General features: G+C 42.3%; 2 protein-coding genes and 1 pseudogene across 2 annotated transcripts; all 3 read right to left on the bottom strand.

The window, feature by feature from the left end:
• Positions 1–627: 627 nt before the first annotated feature.
• LOC139311795 (zinc finger protein 726-like) lies at positions 628–5,186 on the bottom strand. Its single transcript, XM_070936310.1, is given in 3 exon segments — positions 628–2,801; positions 2,803–3,887; positions 4,518–5,186. Coding segments are annotated over 3 exon segments (1,305 nt in total). The 5' UTR covers positions 4,552–5,186; the 3' UTR covers positions 628–2,615.
• A 2,241-nt stretch (positions 5,187–7,427) lies between these two features.
• LOC139309887 (zinc finger and SCAN domain-containing protein 18-like) lies at positions 7,428–7,977 on the bottom strand. The gene has a single exon (XM_070934078.1). It carries the CDS (start codon positions 7,878–7,880, stop codon positions 7,428–7,430), a length of 453 nt encoding a protein of 150 aa, XP_070790179.1. The 5' UTR covers positions 7,881–7,977.
• A 3,236-nt stretch (positions 7,978–11,213) lies between these two features.
• LOC139309886 (zinc finger protein 850-like) overlaps positions 11,214–17,888 on the bottom strand; it is a 40,548-nt pseudogene continuing 33,873 nt past the window's right edge.

Below are 17,888 nucleotides of genomic sequence, written 5' to 3'. Positions count from 1 at the left end.
AACACTGCTGGGTCCAGGGAAGGCTTCTTGAAGAGAGGCCTCACCACCGCCTCCTTCAAGGCGGCAGGGAAGACACCCTCTCTCAAGGAAGCATTTATAATCCCCTGGAGCCAACCTCATGTAACCTCCCGAGAGGCCAGCACCAGCCAGGAGGGACACGGGTCCAATAAACATGTGGCCGCGCTTAGTCTGCCCAGTATCTTGTCCGAGTATTGCCGGAATGTTGCTCCTAATAAATGACTGTATTTCCTTTCAAGTTTGGATCATGGCTCATGAATTAATTAGGGCATCTTTCGGAAATTTGACACACTGAGTGATCTCCAGAAGTTGTGGGTGCTCCAACATGGGAGGTTCGTAAGAAGAGATTGAGCAACCATTTGTCTGAAATGGTATAGGCCAGGCCGGGCCAAGGTTATCTGCCTGAGCAAGAGGGCTGGGCAAGAAGACCCCCAAGGTCCCTTCCAACTCTGTTGTTTTGTTATTCTAAGAGCTTGGTTCAAAATAGCCATATTTGCTCAGCAGTAACACAGTAGTAGTTTGTCACTGCTGCAGTCTGATCTATTGTTTGACTGTCCAAACTAGCTTTGTTTTGCCCCATCCATATATGACAAAGGGTTTCAGGCAATAAAACTTGAAATAATTTATTGAACAAAGCAATTAAATACTTTTAGCTGCACATAATATAAACATAAGCAGCAATAAAAAAGATGATACAGATAAATTAGTAGGAATATGAAGGGTAGGAATGTGTCTAAGGAAAAGAATACAGAGTCCAAGATGGACTCCTACAGCTTTCAGCCTGTCTCTCCTCCTCAGATAGCAATATGGACCTTCAGTCTTGCAAATCCCAGTGGTCTCCTATTCAGTCCCTAACAAGAACTGATCCTTCTTATCTTATCAAGATATGATTAGCCAGGTGCTGGAAGTTAACTGAACTCATTTTTAGTGTAACCTGACCTGCTACACGATACCAGGTACAGGATCTGTCGATCCAGAATGTTACACATTCAGCTCTAGTGAATTACTCCTTTGAGTTCAGGAAAAATCTTACCTTTCTACATCAGACATAATTGTTTGTTCATTCGTTCATTCGTTCATTCATTCATTCATTCATTCAATTTATATGCCAGTCATCTTGCAGTTCAAGGCAACTCTTTTATCTCCCAATATCACGCTCGCTTTTCAATGTACCGTAAATGTAGAGTCAGAAATGTCAATTTAAACAGCCAGATATACTTTCTAAAGATTTAGCCTATTACTAACCACATTTTGGTGTAGCCAATGGGCAAACCCATCTGGGGAGTATGTTCTAGTTCAGGAAATTGCAGAACCCCTTCAAAAATGGATTGAGTAATCTGGGAAGGCACTGCATAGAAAGGAAGGGAGCAGATAATACAATGGGGAGAAAAGAAGATGAAAATTCTTCCAATCTGAATTCCTAACCCTTTTCTCTGAATGTCTTGGATAACTTTGAGAAATATGTGCAGAAAATGAAGAATGATTGAGACAACTCTCATTGAATTACCCACTATGTAATTTAGCCATATGTTTGTATGACAATACTCCTGTGTGGGTCATCCCATCAATAGGCAGGCCACAGTTCTACCTTCAGCTCTTTCTATATTCGGGTGCTTATAGTTTTTTTCCTGCATGGATGTTTGAGGAAGCAAAGCTATAATTGCTGTCTGTGCTTTGGAAAAACAGTTGCAGCCAGGACACCCCTCTTCCCCATGGCGCAGCACAGCTCGAGAAATCTGAGATGGGCTCATGCCTTCACTCACTTTACTTCCAAGGATTCACACTGGCGATCCAATTGCTTGGCTAATTGAGCCACGGCTGGCGTTTTCAACAATGTGTGGAAATCCAGAAGCAACCTCACCTCACCAAGGCCCTTAATTTACAGAAACAAAGGCTAAGAAAGAGCAAAGAGCTTGTGTGGGGCTGTAAGAGAAAAGGAGATAAGAAAAGGACAAGAAGATGGTGAAACAGGAGGCCATATTTGGTGACTGACAAGCAATACAAGCAAGCAATCCCTCAACCGCCAGCACCACAAACTACGGCAAGTAACATATTCTGGTGGGACTCCCGCCTGGAGGTTGACTTGACAACTCAGCTTGGCAATACTGCTTAAAAGCAGGGCTTGGAAATTGGACAAGAAAAAATGGAGCAAATGCACCGAGGCAGTCCCTCAATGCAAGAATATTTGGAAGGAAGCAAATGTTGCGTACCACTTTACAGACTTTGAAATTTTTGTTTCAGTTAAGGACTCAGTCTTAAAGATGCATTTGCATGGCAATCTCAGCTTGCAAGGTCCAGAAGGGTAGAGTTAAGAGCAATAGCCTATTGCTGGGAAGGCATGAGACACAATGAAGCACGCTGTACAGAGTTGCTAATGCTGTGCTATGTTGTGTCCACTCCTTGGAAATCAGAGAATCCTCACAGGACCATGAATAACATTCCAGATCAAACAAAAGAACTTTGCACGTTCTATGCAATAAGCAGCTTCCTTCTCATTTCTGGATTCTTTGATGATGAGTAATTTGATTGTTTTGAATGAAGCTCATCCCATAGATGTATATGGTTTCTTCTGTGGGCATAATTTTATGAGATTTATGTTATCTTTTCCAAGCAAAGCTCTTTCCACACTCTGAATTTATATGGATTTTCCCCACTTTGGATTCCTGCATGAGTAACTGTATTGAAATTGTTGGAGCTTTCTCCACACTACATGCATTTATATGGTCTCTCTTCTGTGTGGGTCCTTTTATGAGAATTAAGTTGTCCTGTCCGAGCAAAGCTTTCTCCACACTCTGTGCATTTATATGGTCTCTTCCCTGTATGGATTCTTTCATGAGTAATAAGATGACCTTTCTGAATAAATTGCTTTCCACACTCCATGCATTTATATGGTCTCTCTCGCACGTGGATCCTTTTGTGATAATTAAGTGTTCCTTTCTGAGTGAAGCTTTTTCCACACTCCAAGCATTTATATGGTCTCTCCCCAGTGTGGATTCTCTGATGACAAATAAGTTCTGTATTCTGACGAAAGCTTTTCCCACACTCCACACATTTATACGGTCTTTCCCCTGTGTGCATCCTTTGATGTCGAGTAAGATCACTGTTGTCAAAAAAGCTCTTTCCACACTCCATGCATTTATACGGTCTCTCTCGCATGTGGATCCTTTTGTGAGAATTAAGTGTTCCTTTCTGAGTGAAGCTTTTTCCACACTCCAAGCATTTATATGGTCTCTCCCCAGTGTGGATTCTCTGATGACAAGTAAGTTCTGAATTCTGACGAAAGCTTTTTCCACACTCCATGCACTTATACGGTCTTTCCGCCATGTGGATCCTTAGGTGGAAAGTAAGGCGCCATTTGTCAATAAAGCTCTTTCCACACTCTAGGCATTTATATGGTCTCTCTCGCATGTGGATCCCTTTGTGAGAATTAAGTGTTCCTTTCTGAGTGAAGCTTTTTCCACACTCCAAGCATTTATATGGTCTCTCCCCAGTGTGGATTCTCTGATGAGAAATAAGTTCTGAGTTCTGACGAAAGCTTTTTCCACACTCCATGCATTTATACGGTCTTTCCGCCATGTGCATCCTTAGGTGGAAAGTAAGGCGCCATTTGTCAATAAAGCTGTTTTCACATTCCAGGCATTTATATGGTCTGTCCTCTGTTTCAATCCTTTGATGGCAAGTAATATCACTACTCTCAGTTAATCTCTTTCCAAGCTCCACACAACTATTTCTTTTTTCGCTTGAGTGGCTCCTCTGATGGTGAGTCAGATTATGTCTTGTACAGAAGTCACTTTGGCTCTTTGAAGACACTGCCCTTTGTAGTTTAAATAACCTCAGCTGCTTCTCATTCTCCATCCCATTATCACCACCTGGTTGGGAAAAAACCCCCCACAAATTCTCATTAGAATTTATAATGATGGCGAAGGGGGGGTGTCTCCCACTCAAAAATATGCCCATTTGAGTATCAGGTTTGGTACCAGCAATTTGTCAAACTAGGGGATGTTGGGTTGAAATTGTTATCAATGATATTCTTAATGATATCCAAGAGATTTTTCAGCCCAGAACCACATTAAGGCCTTTTGTTGTTAGATCAATCTGCTCAGGCATTTCCATCTAAAGCCTTTCACAATGTTATACTATAGTGAGCATTTTTGCCAAGGCCCTTGTAGTTTTCTAGAAGAGTGGCTGTGAGGACAAACTTGGGCAAAATTGCCCATGAAGTCACTCAGCTGCTTTATGATCTAGAGGTTCTGGCAGTTAAAAGGGAACCAAAGGCAAGTGTATGGGACTTTTGCACTTGTGGGTGTCCAGTGGACATTATCTACATACTATCCATTGTGATCCTGATTTTCCTGAGATTAGGAAAGATTTTAAAGGTGATAGTCATTAGAGTTCTCACCACCTCAATTATGCAATTGAGTGCATGAATCTTCCCTGTTTAATTCCCATTCAAAACACCTTTCCTAATCAACAGAATCCAGAGCAAAGAGGATCCTTACCCAGAGCAGCCATATTCATAGTAACCTCCAGCATGACTTCTCTGCACAAGGCCTTCTGGCTAGAATCCAGCAGTGCCCACTCCTCCTCTGTGAAGTTCACACCCACCTCCTCAAAGGGATCAGAGTCCTAGAAACAAAAAAAATATCTTCCCCATATGACAGTCCTCTCTAATACATTCTTTATTAATTCCCAAAGAGAAAAGATAGCTTTGCAAGAGACAAAATGGACATTTCCTTCTAGGACAGACAAACATCCTGCAGGCAGACGTAGTCCTTAAGGATGAGAAGCCCCCCCTCCACCTCCTCCATGCTGCTTTTTTAAAGGAACAAAATATAGCTTAGATGCATCCAAGTTGTAGAATGGCACTGCTTGGGGACCCCCCTCCCATGGCCTGGGAGAATTCACCAAAAAGAATTTGCTTAGAGGAATCCTCTGGCTTAACTCTCTGGCCCAGTTAAATACAAATTTCTTAGAAAACAGGACATACCTATTAAGAATTGTTTATCTTACCTATTTCAAAATGTTGTACATGATCCTGAAAATATCAAGTCACTTGACCAACAGTCTGACCATTAAAGCTTCTCAGCTTTGACTTACAGGTTTTTATATGAGAAATTTATCCATCTGTAATTTATTTTTAAATGGATATATTGGGCTATCTCTGAAGCAGTTTTTGTTCAATTGGTATTGTTTCGCTTCATATCTTAATTTTTTAACTGCTTTCCCCAAGTCTTTTGAAAGATAATAAGAAAGATTAAACTGTTCCAACATATAAATTACATTTCTAGTACAGGACTCTTGAGAATTGTCCTTTGTTTGCATTCCTAGGATCATCTTCAAGGTTGAATCAGTAAGGCTCGCTGGGTCATTCTATAGGGACACCAGGTTCAAATTCACAGACTCAGCAGTTGGTTTTCAAAGCAGCTCATGAATGAAGGCGTTTAAACTTTTCAGAAGAAATCTACACTTACCTGGCAAGGTGGCCCCAATTGGATCCTCCTGAAAAGAAGCTCTTTAGAATCATTGGATGGATCTCCTCTTCCCTGGAGCTCTGCTGAGATCTCCTCAATGAATGGCTCCTGCAACTGAAAAAAAGCCTGATTTATGATCCACTTTCAAATGACTTTAACCATGTTAGTTCGCTTACGTTTTTCCTCTCCAAATGTATTTTTCCAATTCAAATCAAAATAAGAGAATTTGAGAACTCCTACTCTGTGGGTTGCTGTTATTTCTGGATAAACGCCTGCCACTTTTGTGAGTTCCTTCTTTTTTATTTCCTATCTTCCTTCTGAACAGGAGCTGTTTATTTATTTCCTCCCCTTTACTTGACAATAATGGCCTTTCTTTCTTTGTGAATGTATTTATGTCTATATAATGGCTCTCTCCTTCTATCATCTGGTAGAGGGAGCGCCATGATCATGGTAAAGGAATATGAATAAAGTATACTTTTTTGTTTTTCTCTGCAACCTTTGTTTTTTTCTTCAGGGACCATTTTTTTCAAAATTTATCCTATTGTCTGCAGTGAAAAGTATACAGTGGAGTATCTCAAAGATCCATCTTAGGCCCAGTACTCTTCAATATCTTCATAAATGATTTAGATGAGGGAATAGAAGGGGAACTCATCAAATTTGTAGATGACATTAAGCTGGCAGGAATAGCAAACTCCCCAGAAGATAAGTTCAGGAAAGAAAAGGATCTTGTCAGACTTGAACAATGGGCCCTATCCAGAAAATGAAAGTTAATGTAGAGAAAAGGAAGGTTTTACACTTAGGCAGGAAAAGCCATAGGTACAAGTACAGATTAGGCAAAACCTGGCTCAAAAAATCAGTAACTGTCACAGGGACTGTAGAGTCCTAGTGGATGATCACTTAAATATAAGGTAGCAGTGTGAGGCAGCCGCTAAAAAAGCTAATACAATCCTTGGTTGTATAAATAGAAGCATACAATCAAAATTACGTGAACTATTAGTACCCCTTTATAAATCCTTAGTATGGCTACACCTGGAATACTGCATTCCGGGTTGGTAACATTACAAAGATGTTGAGAGAGTGGACCATTTGTCTGAAATGGTATATATATGGTTTTCTGCCTGAAAAAGAGGGTTAGACAAGAAGACTCTCAAGTCCCTTCCAGCTCTATATTGAATAATCCAGGAAATACAAGACTTGTGTTAAGATAATAATCATAGTCTTACATCAGTTGGGAAAAGCATGTAGTTTTGGGATCTGCATCTCTACTAATTTTACTGAAACCAAGCAATGGAAAAAAAGGATGGTTGTATTCAAACTGTGATTTTGTAAAGTATTTTACTGAAGAGCTCAAGGAACTTCTTTGAAGAGAAGTGAAACATCTTCAAAGAACAACCAGTAAGTCCAGTTTTCTCTTGAAAAAGCAATTTTGGGACAAATAAAAGTTTCCAACATTGCCTTGGTTAACATGAGAAAGGGAATTCACTTAAGACCTTACATTCACATTCAGTTCAAAGCTAATGATCAAAATTTCTAAAAGGACTAGAGAAATGATCCAATTTGAAATAGAAACATGTTTTTGTGGGTGGGTGGGATTTTGAACAATAGCTATTACTAGATAGAGGAGCCCTCTTGTAATCAGTCTGAGTCCCTGGTTTGGGAATCCTGACTGGACGAAACATTTATCAGCCTTCCAGGTAGAGAAGAAGCCTGAAAAAGAATATTATCTCTATCTGTAAGACCACATTAAAAAAATATTTTTTTTGTTCTCTCAATGTACTCACTGGACTACTAGGAAGGACTTTTATGACATTTCTCCCTTCCAGCTCCGTGGGGGAATTGAAGTATCTTTTGCATGATGGCTGTCCAGTCCATGACAAACTACGTGGGAAAATAGAATGTGGGAATACGGTCCTACAAGGGTTATTCCCACATAACTATTTATAATCCCGACACGTGTTGTCTGGATCTATTTTCTCTCTGATTATCTGTAAAGAAGAGACTCCAGAGGCGTAGAAGAGGATGAAGCTCCCTCACCTGCCGGCCCTTTGCCAGCTTTTCCGGGGCGGCTGCGGGGCCGAGGAGGCAGCCTTCGGCCAGGGCCACCGCCTGGGCGCAGCTCTCCGCCCCGCACTCCCTCAGCCAGCCCGCCAGCTCCGGGGGCAGCAGGGCCAGCAGCTGCTCCAGCACCACCAGGTCCAGCATCTCGGCTTTGCTGCTCCGCTCGGGCCGCAGCCACCCCCGGCACAGCCCGTACAGACGGCTGCAAAGCGCCCGGGGCCCCTCGGCCTCCCGGGAGACGCAGCTGCGGAAGCGCCAGCGCTCGGTCTCGGGGCTGCGGGGCTCCTCTGGGAGGCCGCTCCCCGCCTGAAGGGGAGACCTCCGAGCCTCCATTCCGTCTCCGGCTTCAGAGCAGCCCGAACGGGGGGAAACTCTCTCGGAAGCCGCCTTCGCTCACGGCCGACCCTTCCCCACCCGCTCTCCCCGCCCCTTTCCCGGTTTCAGGGGAGAGAAGGAGGCTCCGTTCTCTCAGGCTGAGGAGAGCAGCTGCAAGTCGCTCCCGCCAAAACTTCCCGCGCTCGACAGGCCTCCCACAAACTCGGTGAGGTATGATTGCTTCCTAGAGAGGCACAAGTCTATTATCCTTCATGCTTTATTGCTCTTGACTAGAGCGTCTCATAAGGCAACTCCCACTTCTCCTGTCCAACATCCGGGCCTGGCAAAGGTCTTCTGCGCATGCCCTGTTCTTTGTAGACGCTCAAAAGTGACGTAGTATTTGGTGGGGGGCGATGCGCGGGTGTAGGGAGCAGGGCTGGAATAGAGCAAAGCTCCTTTGAATTGAATGAATCTAACGGATTAAGAGTTGGACCAAGGGACCTTGTTGGTCATCTAGACCAACCCCCTGCCCAAGCAGGAGACCCTACACCATTTCTGACAGATGGCAGTCTGGTCTCTTCGTGAAAAGCCTCCAGTGATGAAGCTCCCACAACTTCCGTTCCATTGGTTGATTGTTGTGTCAGAAAATTTATTTCTAGGTTGAATCTCTCCCTGATCAGTTTCCATCCATTATTCCTTGTCTGGCCTTCGGATGCTTTGGGAAATAGTTTGACCCCCTCCTCTCTGTGGCAGCCCCTGAGATATTGGAAGACGGCTATCATGTCTCCCCTGGTCCTCCTGTTCACTATACTAGCCATGCCTAGTTTCTGCAAGTGTTCATTGTATGTTTTAGCCGCCAGTCCCCTAATCATCTTGGTTGCTCTTCTCTGCACTGGTTCTGAAGATCTGAGGTTTCCCTTTACTTCCCACTAGTTAATTTGTTTGTATGCTATATAATTATATAATATAAATATGCAAGCAATAACTATTTTGGGGATTCCTACAAACCAGTTTGTCCTGTTGTCTGTATTCATGTGGTGACACTCAAAAGAAGGAACTCTTTTTCTACAGTGTCATCTGCCATTACGTTTTAGTTCCTATTTCTTCTGTGGAAGCCCCTCCCCTTCTAGAGAATGAAATATTTTGATGAATATTAAGAGGTAAAATATATTTCCCCAAAGGAGAAATGAAGAAACCTGTTCTTAGAGACAGAAAGCAGCCCCTTTCTTAATAGCTCCCAGCAGATTTTGTGCCCATTAAGACTATTCACAAACAAAACACCTTCACCTTTTTTAGTTTTTTAGTTGTTTAGCTTTTAATTTGTTAATGGGTTTTAATTCGAATTGTTTTAAATTTGGGCCAAAGTATATAATTCTTTTAATAATTTTAAATGTTGTATTGTTATGTGTTTTAGTTCTGGCTGTGCACCGCCCTGAGTCCACTAGGAGAAGGGCGGTATACAAACTGAATAAACTAAACTAACTAACCTCTGGGGGAGCTCTGTTGAAATCTCCATGAATGACTACCAAATGAAATGACAGCCTATTTTACGATCCACTTTCAAATATCTATAACCATGTTAGTTCGCTTATCTTACTTTTTTCCTCCACTTCAGTGGTGGGTTGCTACCCACCCGCCATCAAATACGATACACAGTAGTAGCAGTGGTGGGATGCTCTGCCCACCCGCCATCAAATACGATCTGCGCATGTGCAGAAGCGAACCGGTAGCAAAGGTAAGTGAAATCCACCCCTGCTCCACTTGTACTTCAACACACTGCTTGAAAACATTGCAATTATCATTAAAAGGCAATTTGAATACTTCATTCTTTCTCACCTCAAGTCCCAAGTCAAGTTTAACTTTTAGAAGTGTTTTAATGTTATCTGCAATATACAGAAAGAATGAGCTGAACTAGAGAATTTTTATTGGAATGTGTGGGAAGGAAATTATGACCACCCCTCACACATTCTGCCTTCAGCAGTTCAAAACCACAGATCAGAGTAGCCTCTAGACCAGTGGTTCTCAACCTTCCTAATGCCGCGACCCTTTAATACAGTTCCTCATGTTGTGGTGACCCCCAACCAGGGGTGGGTTCTAAATTTTTTTATTACCGGTTCTGTGGGCGTGGCTTATTTTGTGGGTGTGGCTTAGAGGTCATGTGACCAGGTGGCCATGGCTATATGTCTAGGGACTACTCAGAGGGCTGAAAAAAGTCATTTCTGACAGGTCCTCGCACTTTTGACTGGTCCTCACACTTATGACCATCCTCACATTTATGCCTGTGCAGCATTCTTAACAACCATGTCACTCATTTCACAACTGCTTCTCTTCAACATGGTATAAGATAGGGCAAAAAACGTAAAATGTGAGGAGTCGTAAATTCGAGGACTGGTCAAAAGTGCGAGGACCAGTCAAAAATAACTTTTTCAGCCCTTTGAGTAGTCCATATGCATAAAAGGATACAGCAATAGAGAGGGATGAAGGAAGGGAAGGGAAATTAGAGTAGGAATGAGGGTAAGAGAGGGAGGAAGAGAGGAGGAGAAGGAGAAAGGAAGAAGTAGGGAGGAGAAGAAGAAGGGGAGGAAGAGAAAGTAAGAAGAAAAGAAAAGAGAGAGGTGGTAGGTTTGAGGAAAAAGATTGCTGTACAATAAAAAAGATGAAAGAGAAGAAAGCCAACCCCAAACAAATATTAAGATATTAAGATAAAGAATGAATTGTTAAACTTTAAAGAATAAAAGAGAACAAATAGCAATAAATAGCAATAATTAGAAACACACATACAAACATACAACGTATTTTCTTTGAACAGAGTATTTGGCCGGTTCACAAATTTAAACAGTTGTAGGAGGTTAGCATCCACCCCTTTCCTAGAAGAATGAAATATTTTGGGAAATATTAAAAAGGCAGAATATTATATTTCCCTACCTGGATGAGAAATGGAGAAGCATATTTTACAGACAAAGCAGCTCCCACCTTCCTGCCCCCCACCCTTTGTTAATGGGCCAGAGGCAGAAAGTCAATCCTTTGTCAAAGGACATTTGCAACACAATAGCAACAGAAACTAACACAATGGGCCCCATCAAGCCATGTGATCCTGTCCACCATTAAACCATCTTTCCAAGCAGTCTCCGTGTTTCCAGTGTCTTTTTCCCCACTTGGAGCAGAACCCAGAAGGATATTTCTTCCAACACAGTATTTAGTCATTTCAATTAAATTTACAATTTTTATATTTCCTTTTTACCATATTTATTCCTCATCTATTTTTTAAAAAACCAATATTACCCTTCATCCTCATCTCTAATCTTAATCAAATTCAATTTTTCCCTTCTATTCTATATTATACCCCTTCCCATTGTCATCTATTTTTATATCCATCCTCACATTGGTTAATTATGTAATACAGTTGTTTAATACAAATTCAACATTTTAATATAAATCAATTAGTTATATAGCTACCCTTTTTGTATATTAATCAATATGAACATGAATATTCCAATTATTTCCATGCAATCCAATTTCTTACAAATCAATTAATTATATTTACCAATAATAATAAACCAAATAATTTCCCCCATATATTCCTCCAAACCACAACTTAACCATTTCTGCTTTCAACACAATATACAATTAATAGTATCTCAATTATTACAATTCCCTAGTTAAATACAGCTTTTTTTCTTCTGTGTTTTAAAATCTTGAACCTCCTCTTGCCCTAAATTTCCCATTGTTTGCAGTTTGCACCTACCTTTTTTGGTGAGGAAAAAGAAATCTCTCTGCCTCATTTTGTCACGTTGCAGCCAAGACCCTGCTTACTTTCAATTTCCCTTTCTCAGCATAGCTAGGGGGGAAAAAATCTGCTCCAGGAATTTACCTCTTTGCAGCTAGCTAGCAACAGAGCCCTCCGCAAAACAGCTGAGAGTAGGGCGGCGGCAAGAATTTAAAGTTTTTTTCCCCTCTAGCCATTAGCTGGGACTCCGGAGGCAGCAATAGATTGGGAGTGGGCGGGGTAAGCGAACGGCGACCGGGCGATCCAGCAAAGGGTGAGGGTGAGTGAAGGCGTGGGGGGGGGGAGAGAGAGGGCTTTGGCGACCCCTGGGAAATGGCCGTTCGACCCCCAAAGGGGTCGCGACCCCCAGGTTGAGAACCGCTGCTCTAGACAAAGGTGAAAGTGCAGTGGAAAAAATAAATGTAATAGTGTGCAACATTCCTCCTAATTTGATCATAACCTAAGATGTCTTTTATCCTGAGATCTCATTGCCAAAGTAAGAAAACTGGCCTTTCACCCAAGATTACCACCTTCAGTGAACAAATGCTAAACCACGTCTCAGGAATGCTAAACCCTTTGAGCAAAACATTTTCCACATTCTGTGCATTTATATGGTCTCTCCCCGTATGAACTCTTTCATGATTACTAAGATAATTTTTCCAAGTACATTGCTTTCCACATTCCATGCACTTATATAGTCGCTCCCCAGTGTGGGTCCTTTCATGACAAATAAGATCTTTGCTCAAGTTAAAGCTTTTTCCGCACTCCAAGCATTTCTGCCCTGTGGATTTTCACGTGGAATTTAAGTTGTCCTTTCTGAGCAAAACACTTTCCACATTCTGGACATTGAAGTTTCTCCCCTGTATGGATTCTTTCATGAATAATAAGACTATTTTTCTGAGTAAACGCTTTTCCACATTGTATACATTTATAAGGTCTCTCCCCAGTATGAATCCTTTCATGAACATTAAGATGTCCTTTCTGAGCAAAGCTTTTTCCACACTCCATGCATTTATATGGTCTCTCCCCAGTGTGGATTCTCTGATGATGAATAAGTTCTGAGTTCTGATGAAAGCTCTTTCCACACTCTAGGCATTTATATGGTCTCTCTCGCATGTGGATCCCTTTGTGAGAATTAAGTGTTCCTTTCCGAGCAAAGCTTTTTCCACACTCCATGCATTTATATGGTCTCTCCCCAGTGTGGATTCTCTGATGATAAATAAGTTCTGAGTTCTGAGGAAAGCTTTTTCCACACTCCATGCATTTATACGGTCTTTCCGCCATGTGCATCCTTAGGTGGAAAGTAAGGCGCCATTTCTCAATAAAGCTCTTTCCACACTCCAGGCATTGATATGGTCTGTCCTCTGTGTCAATCCTTTGATGGCAAGTAATATCACTACTCTCAGTGAATCTCTTTCCAAGCTCCACACAACTATTTGTTTTTTCACTTGAGTGGATCCTCTGATGGTGAGTCAGATTATGTCTTGTACAGAAGTCGCTTTGGCTCTTTGAGGACACTGCCCTTTGTAGTTTAAGCTGCTTCTCATTCTCCAGCCCATCACCATCACCTGGTTGGGAAACCCCCCACATACACACACAAATTCTCATTAGAATTTAAAATGATGGCAAAAATATGCCCATTTGAGTATCAGGTTTGGTACCAGCAATTTGTCAAACTAGATGTTGGATTGAAATTGTTATCAATGATATTCTTAAAGATATCCAAGAGATTTTTCAGCCCAGAACCATATTAAGGCTTTTTGTTGTTAGATCAATCTGCTCAGGCATTTCCATCTAAGGCCTTTCACAATGCTAAAACTATAGTGAGCATTTTTGCCAAGGCCCTTGTAGTTTTCTAGAAGAGTGGCTGTGAGGACAAACTTGGGCAAAATTGCCCATGAAGTCACTCAGCTGCTTTATGATCTAGAGGTTCTGGCAGTTAAAAGGGAACCAAAGGCAAGTGTATGGGACTTTTGCACTTGTGGGTGTCCAGTGGACATTATCTATACTATCCATTGTGATCCTGATTTTCCTGAGGTTAGGAAAGATTTTACAGGTGATAGTCATTAGAGCTCTCACCACCTCAATTATGCAATTGAGTGCATGAATCTTCCCCGTTTAATTCCCACACAAAACACCTTTCCTAATCAACAGAATCCAGAGCAAAGAGGATCCTTACCCAAAGCAGCCATATTCATAGTAACCTCCAGCATGACTTCTCTGCACAAGGCCTTCTGGCTAGAATCCAGCAGTGCCCACTCCTCCTCTGTGAAGTCAACAGCCACCTCCTTAAAGGGATCAGAGTCCTAGAAACAAAAAAAATATCTTCCCCATATGACAGTCCTCTCTAATACATTCTTTATTAATTCCCAAAGAGAAAAGATAGCTTTGCAAGAGACAAAATGGACATTTCCTTCTAGGACAGACAAACATCCTGCAGGCGGACATAGTCCTTAAGGGTGAGAATCCCCACCTCCACCTCCTCCATGCTGCTTTTTTAAAGGCACAAAATATAGCTTAGATGCATCCAAGTTGTAGAATGACACTGCTTGGGGACCCCCCTCCCATTTAATGGGAGAATTCACCAAAAAGATTTTGCTTAGAGGAATCCTCTGGCTTAACTCAGTAAATCCAGTAAAATACAAATTTCTTAAGAAAACAGGACATACCTATTAAGAATTTTTTATCTTACCTATTTCAAAATGTTGTACATGATCCTGAAAATATCAAGTCACTTGACCAACAGTCTGACCATTAAGCTTCTCAGCTTTGACTTACAGGTTTTTATATGAGAAATTTATCCATCTGTAATTTATTTTTAAATGGATATATTGGGCTATTTCTGAAGCAGTTTTTGTTCAATTGGTATTGTTTCGCTTCATGTCTTAATTTTTTAACTGCTTTCCCCAAGTCTTTTGAAAGATAATAAAGATTAAACTGTTCCAGCATATGAATTACATTTCTAGTACAAGACTTTTGAGAATTGTCTTTTGTTTGCATTCCTAGGATCATCTTCAAGGTTGAATCAGTAAGGCTCACTGGGTCATTCTGTGGGGACACCAGGTTCAAATTCACACAGACTCAGCAGTTGGTTTTCAAAGAAGCTCACGAATGAAGGCGTTTAAACTTTTCAGAAGAAATCTACTTACCTGGCAAGGTGGCCCCAATTGGATCCTCCTGAAAAGAAGCTCTTTAGAATCATTGGATGAATCTCCTCTTCCCTGGAGCTCTGCTGAGATCTCTTCAATGAATGGCTCCTGCAACTGAAAAAAAGTGTGATTTATGATCCACTTTCAAATGACTTTAACCATGTTAGTTCGCTTACGTTTTTCCTCTCCACATGTATTTTTCCAATTCAAATCAAAATGAGAGTATTTGAAAACTCCCACTCTGTGGGTTGCTGTTATTTCTGGATAAACGCCTGCCACTTTTGTGAGTTCCTTCTTTTTTATTTCCTATCTTCCTTCCGAACAGGAGCTGTTTATTTATTTCCTCCCCTTTACTTGACAACAATGGCCTTTCCTTCTTTGTGAATGTATTTATATCTACATAATGGCTCTCTCCTTCTATCATCTGGTAGAGGGAGCGTCATGATCATGATAAAGGAATATGAATAAAGTATACTTTGTTGTTTTTCTCTGCAAACTTTGTTTTTTCTTCAGGGACTATTTTTTTTCAAACTTTATCCTATGTATAATGGAAACTCTGTTTAGAATTGTCTTCAGTGAAAAGTCTACAGTGGGGTATCACAAAGTTCCATCTTAGGCCCAGTACTCTTCAATATCTTCATAAATGATTTAGATGAGGGAATAGAAGGGGAACTCATCAAATTTGTAGATGACATTAAGCTGGCAGGAATAGCCAACTCCCCAGAAGATAAGTTCAGGAAACAAAAGGATCTTGTTAGACTTGAACAATGGGCCCTATTCAGAAAATGAAAGTTAATGTAGAGAAAAGCAAGGTTTTACACTTAGGCAGGAAAAACCATAGGTACAAGTACAGATTAGGCAAAACCTGGCTCAAAAAATCAGTAACTGTCACAGGGACTGTAGAGTCCTAGTGGATGATCACTTAAATATAAGCGAGCAGTGTGCGGCAACAGCTAAAAAAGCTAATACAATCCTTGGTTGTATAAACAGAAGCATACAATCAAAATTACGTGAACTATTAGTAACGGTTTATAAAACCTTAGTAAGGCTACACCTGGAATACTGCATTCCGGGCTGGTAATGTTACAAAGATGTTGAGAGACTGGACAGCTATTTGTCTGAAATGGTATATACACATGGTTTTCTGCCTGAATAAGGGGGTTAGAGAAGACCCTCAAGTCCCTTCCAGCTCTATACTGAAAATCCAGGAAATACAAGACTTGTGTTAAGTATCTAATAATCATTCAATCTTTCTGCTTACATCAGTTGGGAAAAGCATGTACTCTTGGGATCTGCATGTCTCCCAATTTTACTGAAACTAAGCAATGTAAAAAATGGATGATTATATTCAAACTGTGATTTTGTAAAGTATTTTACTGAAGAGCTGAAGGAGCTTCTTTGAAGAGAAGTGAAACATCTTCCAGTTGTCTCTGGAAAAAGCAATTTTGGGACAAATAAAAGTTTCCAACATTGCCTTGGTTAACATGAGAAAGGGAATTCACTTAAGACCTTACATTCACATTCAGTTCAAAGCTAATGATCAAAATTTCTAAAAAGACTAGAGAAGTGATCCAATTTGAGATAGAAACATGTTTTTGTGGGTGGGTGGGATTTTGGGCAATAGCTATTACTAGATAGAGGAGCCCTCTTGGAATCAGTCTGAGTCCCTGGTTTGGGAATCCTGACTGGAGGAAACATTTATCAGCCCTTCCAGGTAGAGAAGAAGCCTGACAAAGAATATTAGCTCTGTCTGTAACACCACATTAAAAAAATATTTTGTTCTCTCATTGTACTCACTGGACTACTAGGAAGGGTTTTTATGACATTTCTCCCCTCCAGCTCCGTGGGGGAATTGAGGTTATCTTTTGCATGATGGCTGTCCAGTCCATGACAAACTACGTGGGAAAATAGAACGTGGGAATACCGTCCTACAAGGGTTATTCCCACATAACTTTTTATTTATAATCCCAACACGTGTTGTCTGGATCTATTTTCTCTCTGATTATCTGTAAAGAAGAGGCACCAGAAGCATGGAAGAGGATGAAAGTGCCTCACCTGCCGGCCCTTTGCCAGCTTTTCCGGGGCGGCTGCGGGGCCGAGGAGGCAGCCTTCGGCCAGGGCCACCGCCTGGGCGCAGCTCTCCGCCCCGCACTCCCTCAGCCAGCCCGCCAGCTCCGGGGGCAGCAGGGCCAGCAGCTGCTCCAGCACCACCAGGTCCAGCATTTCGGCTTTGCTGCTCCGCTCGGGCCGCAGCCACCCCCGGCAGAGCCCGTACAGGCGGCTGCAAAGCGCCCGGGGCCCCTCGGCCTCCCGGGAGACGCAGCTGCGGAAGCGCCAGCGCTCGGTCTCGGGGCTGCGGGGCTCCTCGGGAAGGCCGCTCCCCGCCTGAAGGGGTAAACCCCGAGCCTTCATTCCGTCTCCGGCTTCAGCGCAGCCCCGACGGGGGGAAACTATCTCCGAGGTTGCCTTCGGTCACAGCCGACCCTCCCCCACCCAGTCGCCCCGCCCCTTTCCCGGGTTCGGGGGTGGGGAGAAGGGGGGCTCCGCTCCCTCAGGGCTTCTGAGGCCGAGAAGAGCAGTTGCGACTCGCTCCCGCCAAAACTTCCCGCGCTCGACAGGCCTCCCACAGACTCGGTGAGATATGATTGCTTCTTAGAGGCAGAAGACTGTAATCCCTCATGCTTTGCCGCTCTTGCCTAGAGCGTCTCATAAGGCAAGTCCCGCCTCTCCTGTCTCTGTTCAACATCCGGGCCTGGCAAAGGTCTTCTGCGCATGCCCTGTTCTTCTCGACTCTGACAGGTCGAAGTCACGTGGTGTCGAAGTATTTGGTAGGTGAGTGGGAGGGGATCCGCGGGTGAAGGGAATAGAGCCGGTGAAGGTCGAGCAGGGCTGGAATAGAGCAAAGCGCCTTTGAATGGAATCTCCTTTGATTGCTGGTTCTGAGCACCTGGGATTTCTCGTTACTTCCCGCCAGAAAATTTATTTATATACGTCATATATTATTAAATAGATATGTAAACAATAACTGTTGGGGGTTCCTCCAAACCAGTTTGTCCTCTCTCTCTCTTGTCTGTATTCATGTGGTGACACTCAAAGTCCTTGTTTTTTTAG

This window comes from Pituophis catenifer, unplaced genomic scaffold (genome assembly GCF_029215685.1).
Source record: "Pituophis catenifer annectens isolate HBS135680 unplaced genomic scaffold, rPitCat1.0.hap2 SCAF_2, whole genome shotgun sequence".
Classification (NCBI taxonomy): domain Eukaryota; kingdom Metazoa; phylum Chordata; class Lepidosauria; order Squamata; family Colubridae; genus Pituophis; species Pituophis catenifer.
Note: the sequence above shows the minus strand (reverse complement) of the source record. Positions and strands in the feature narration are given on the sequence as shown.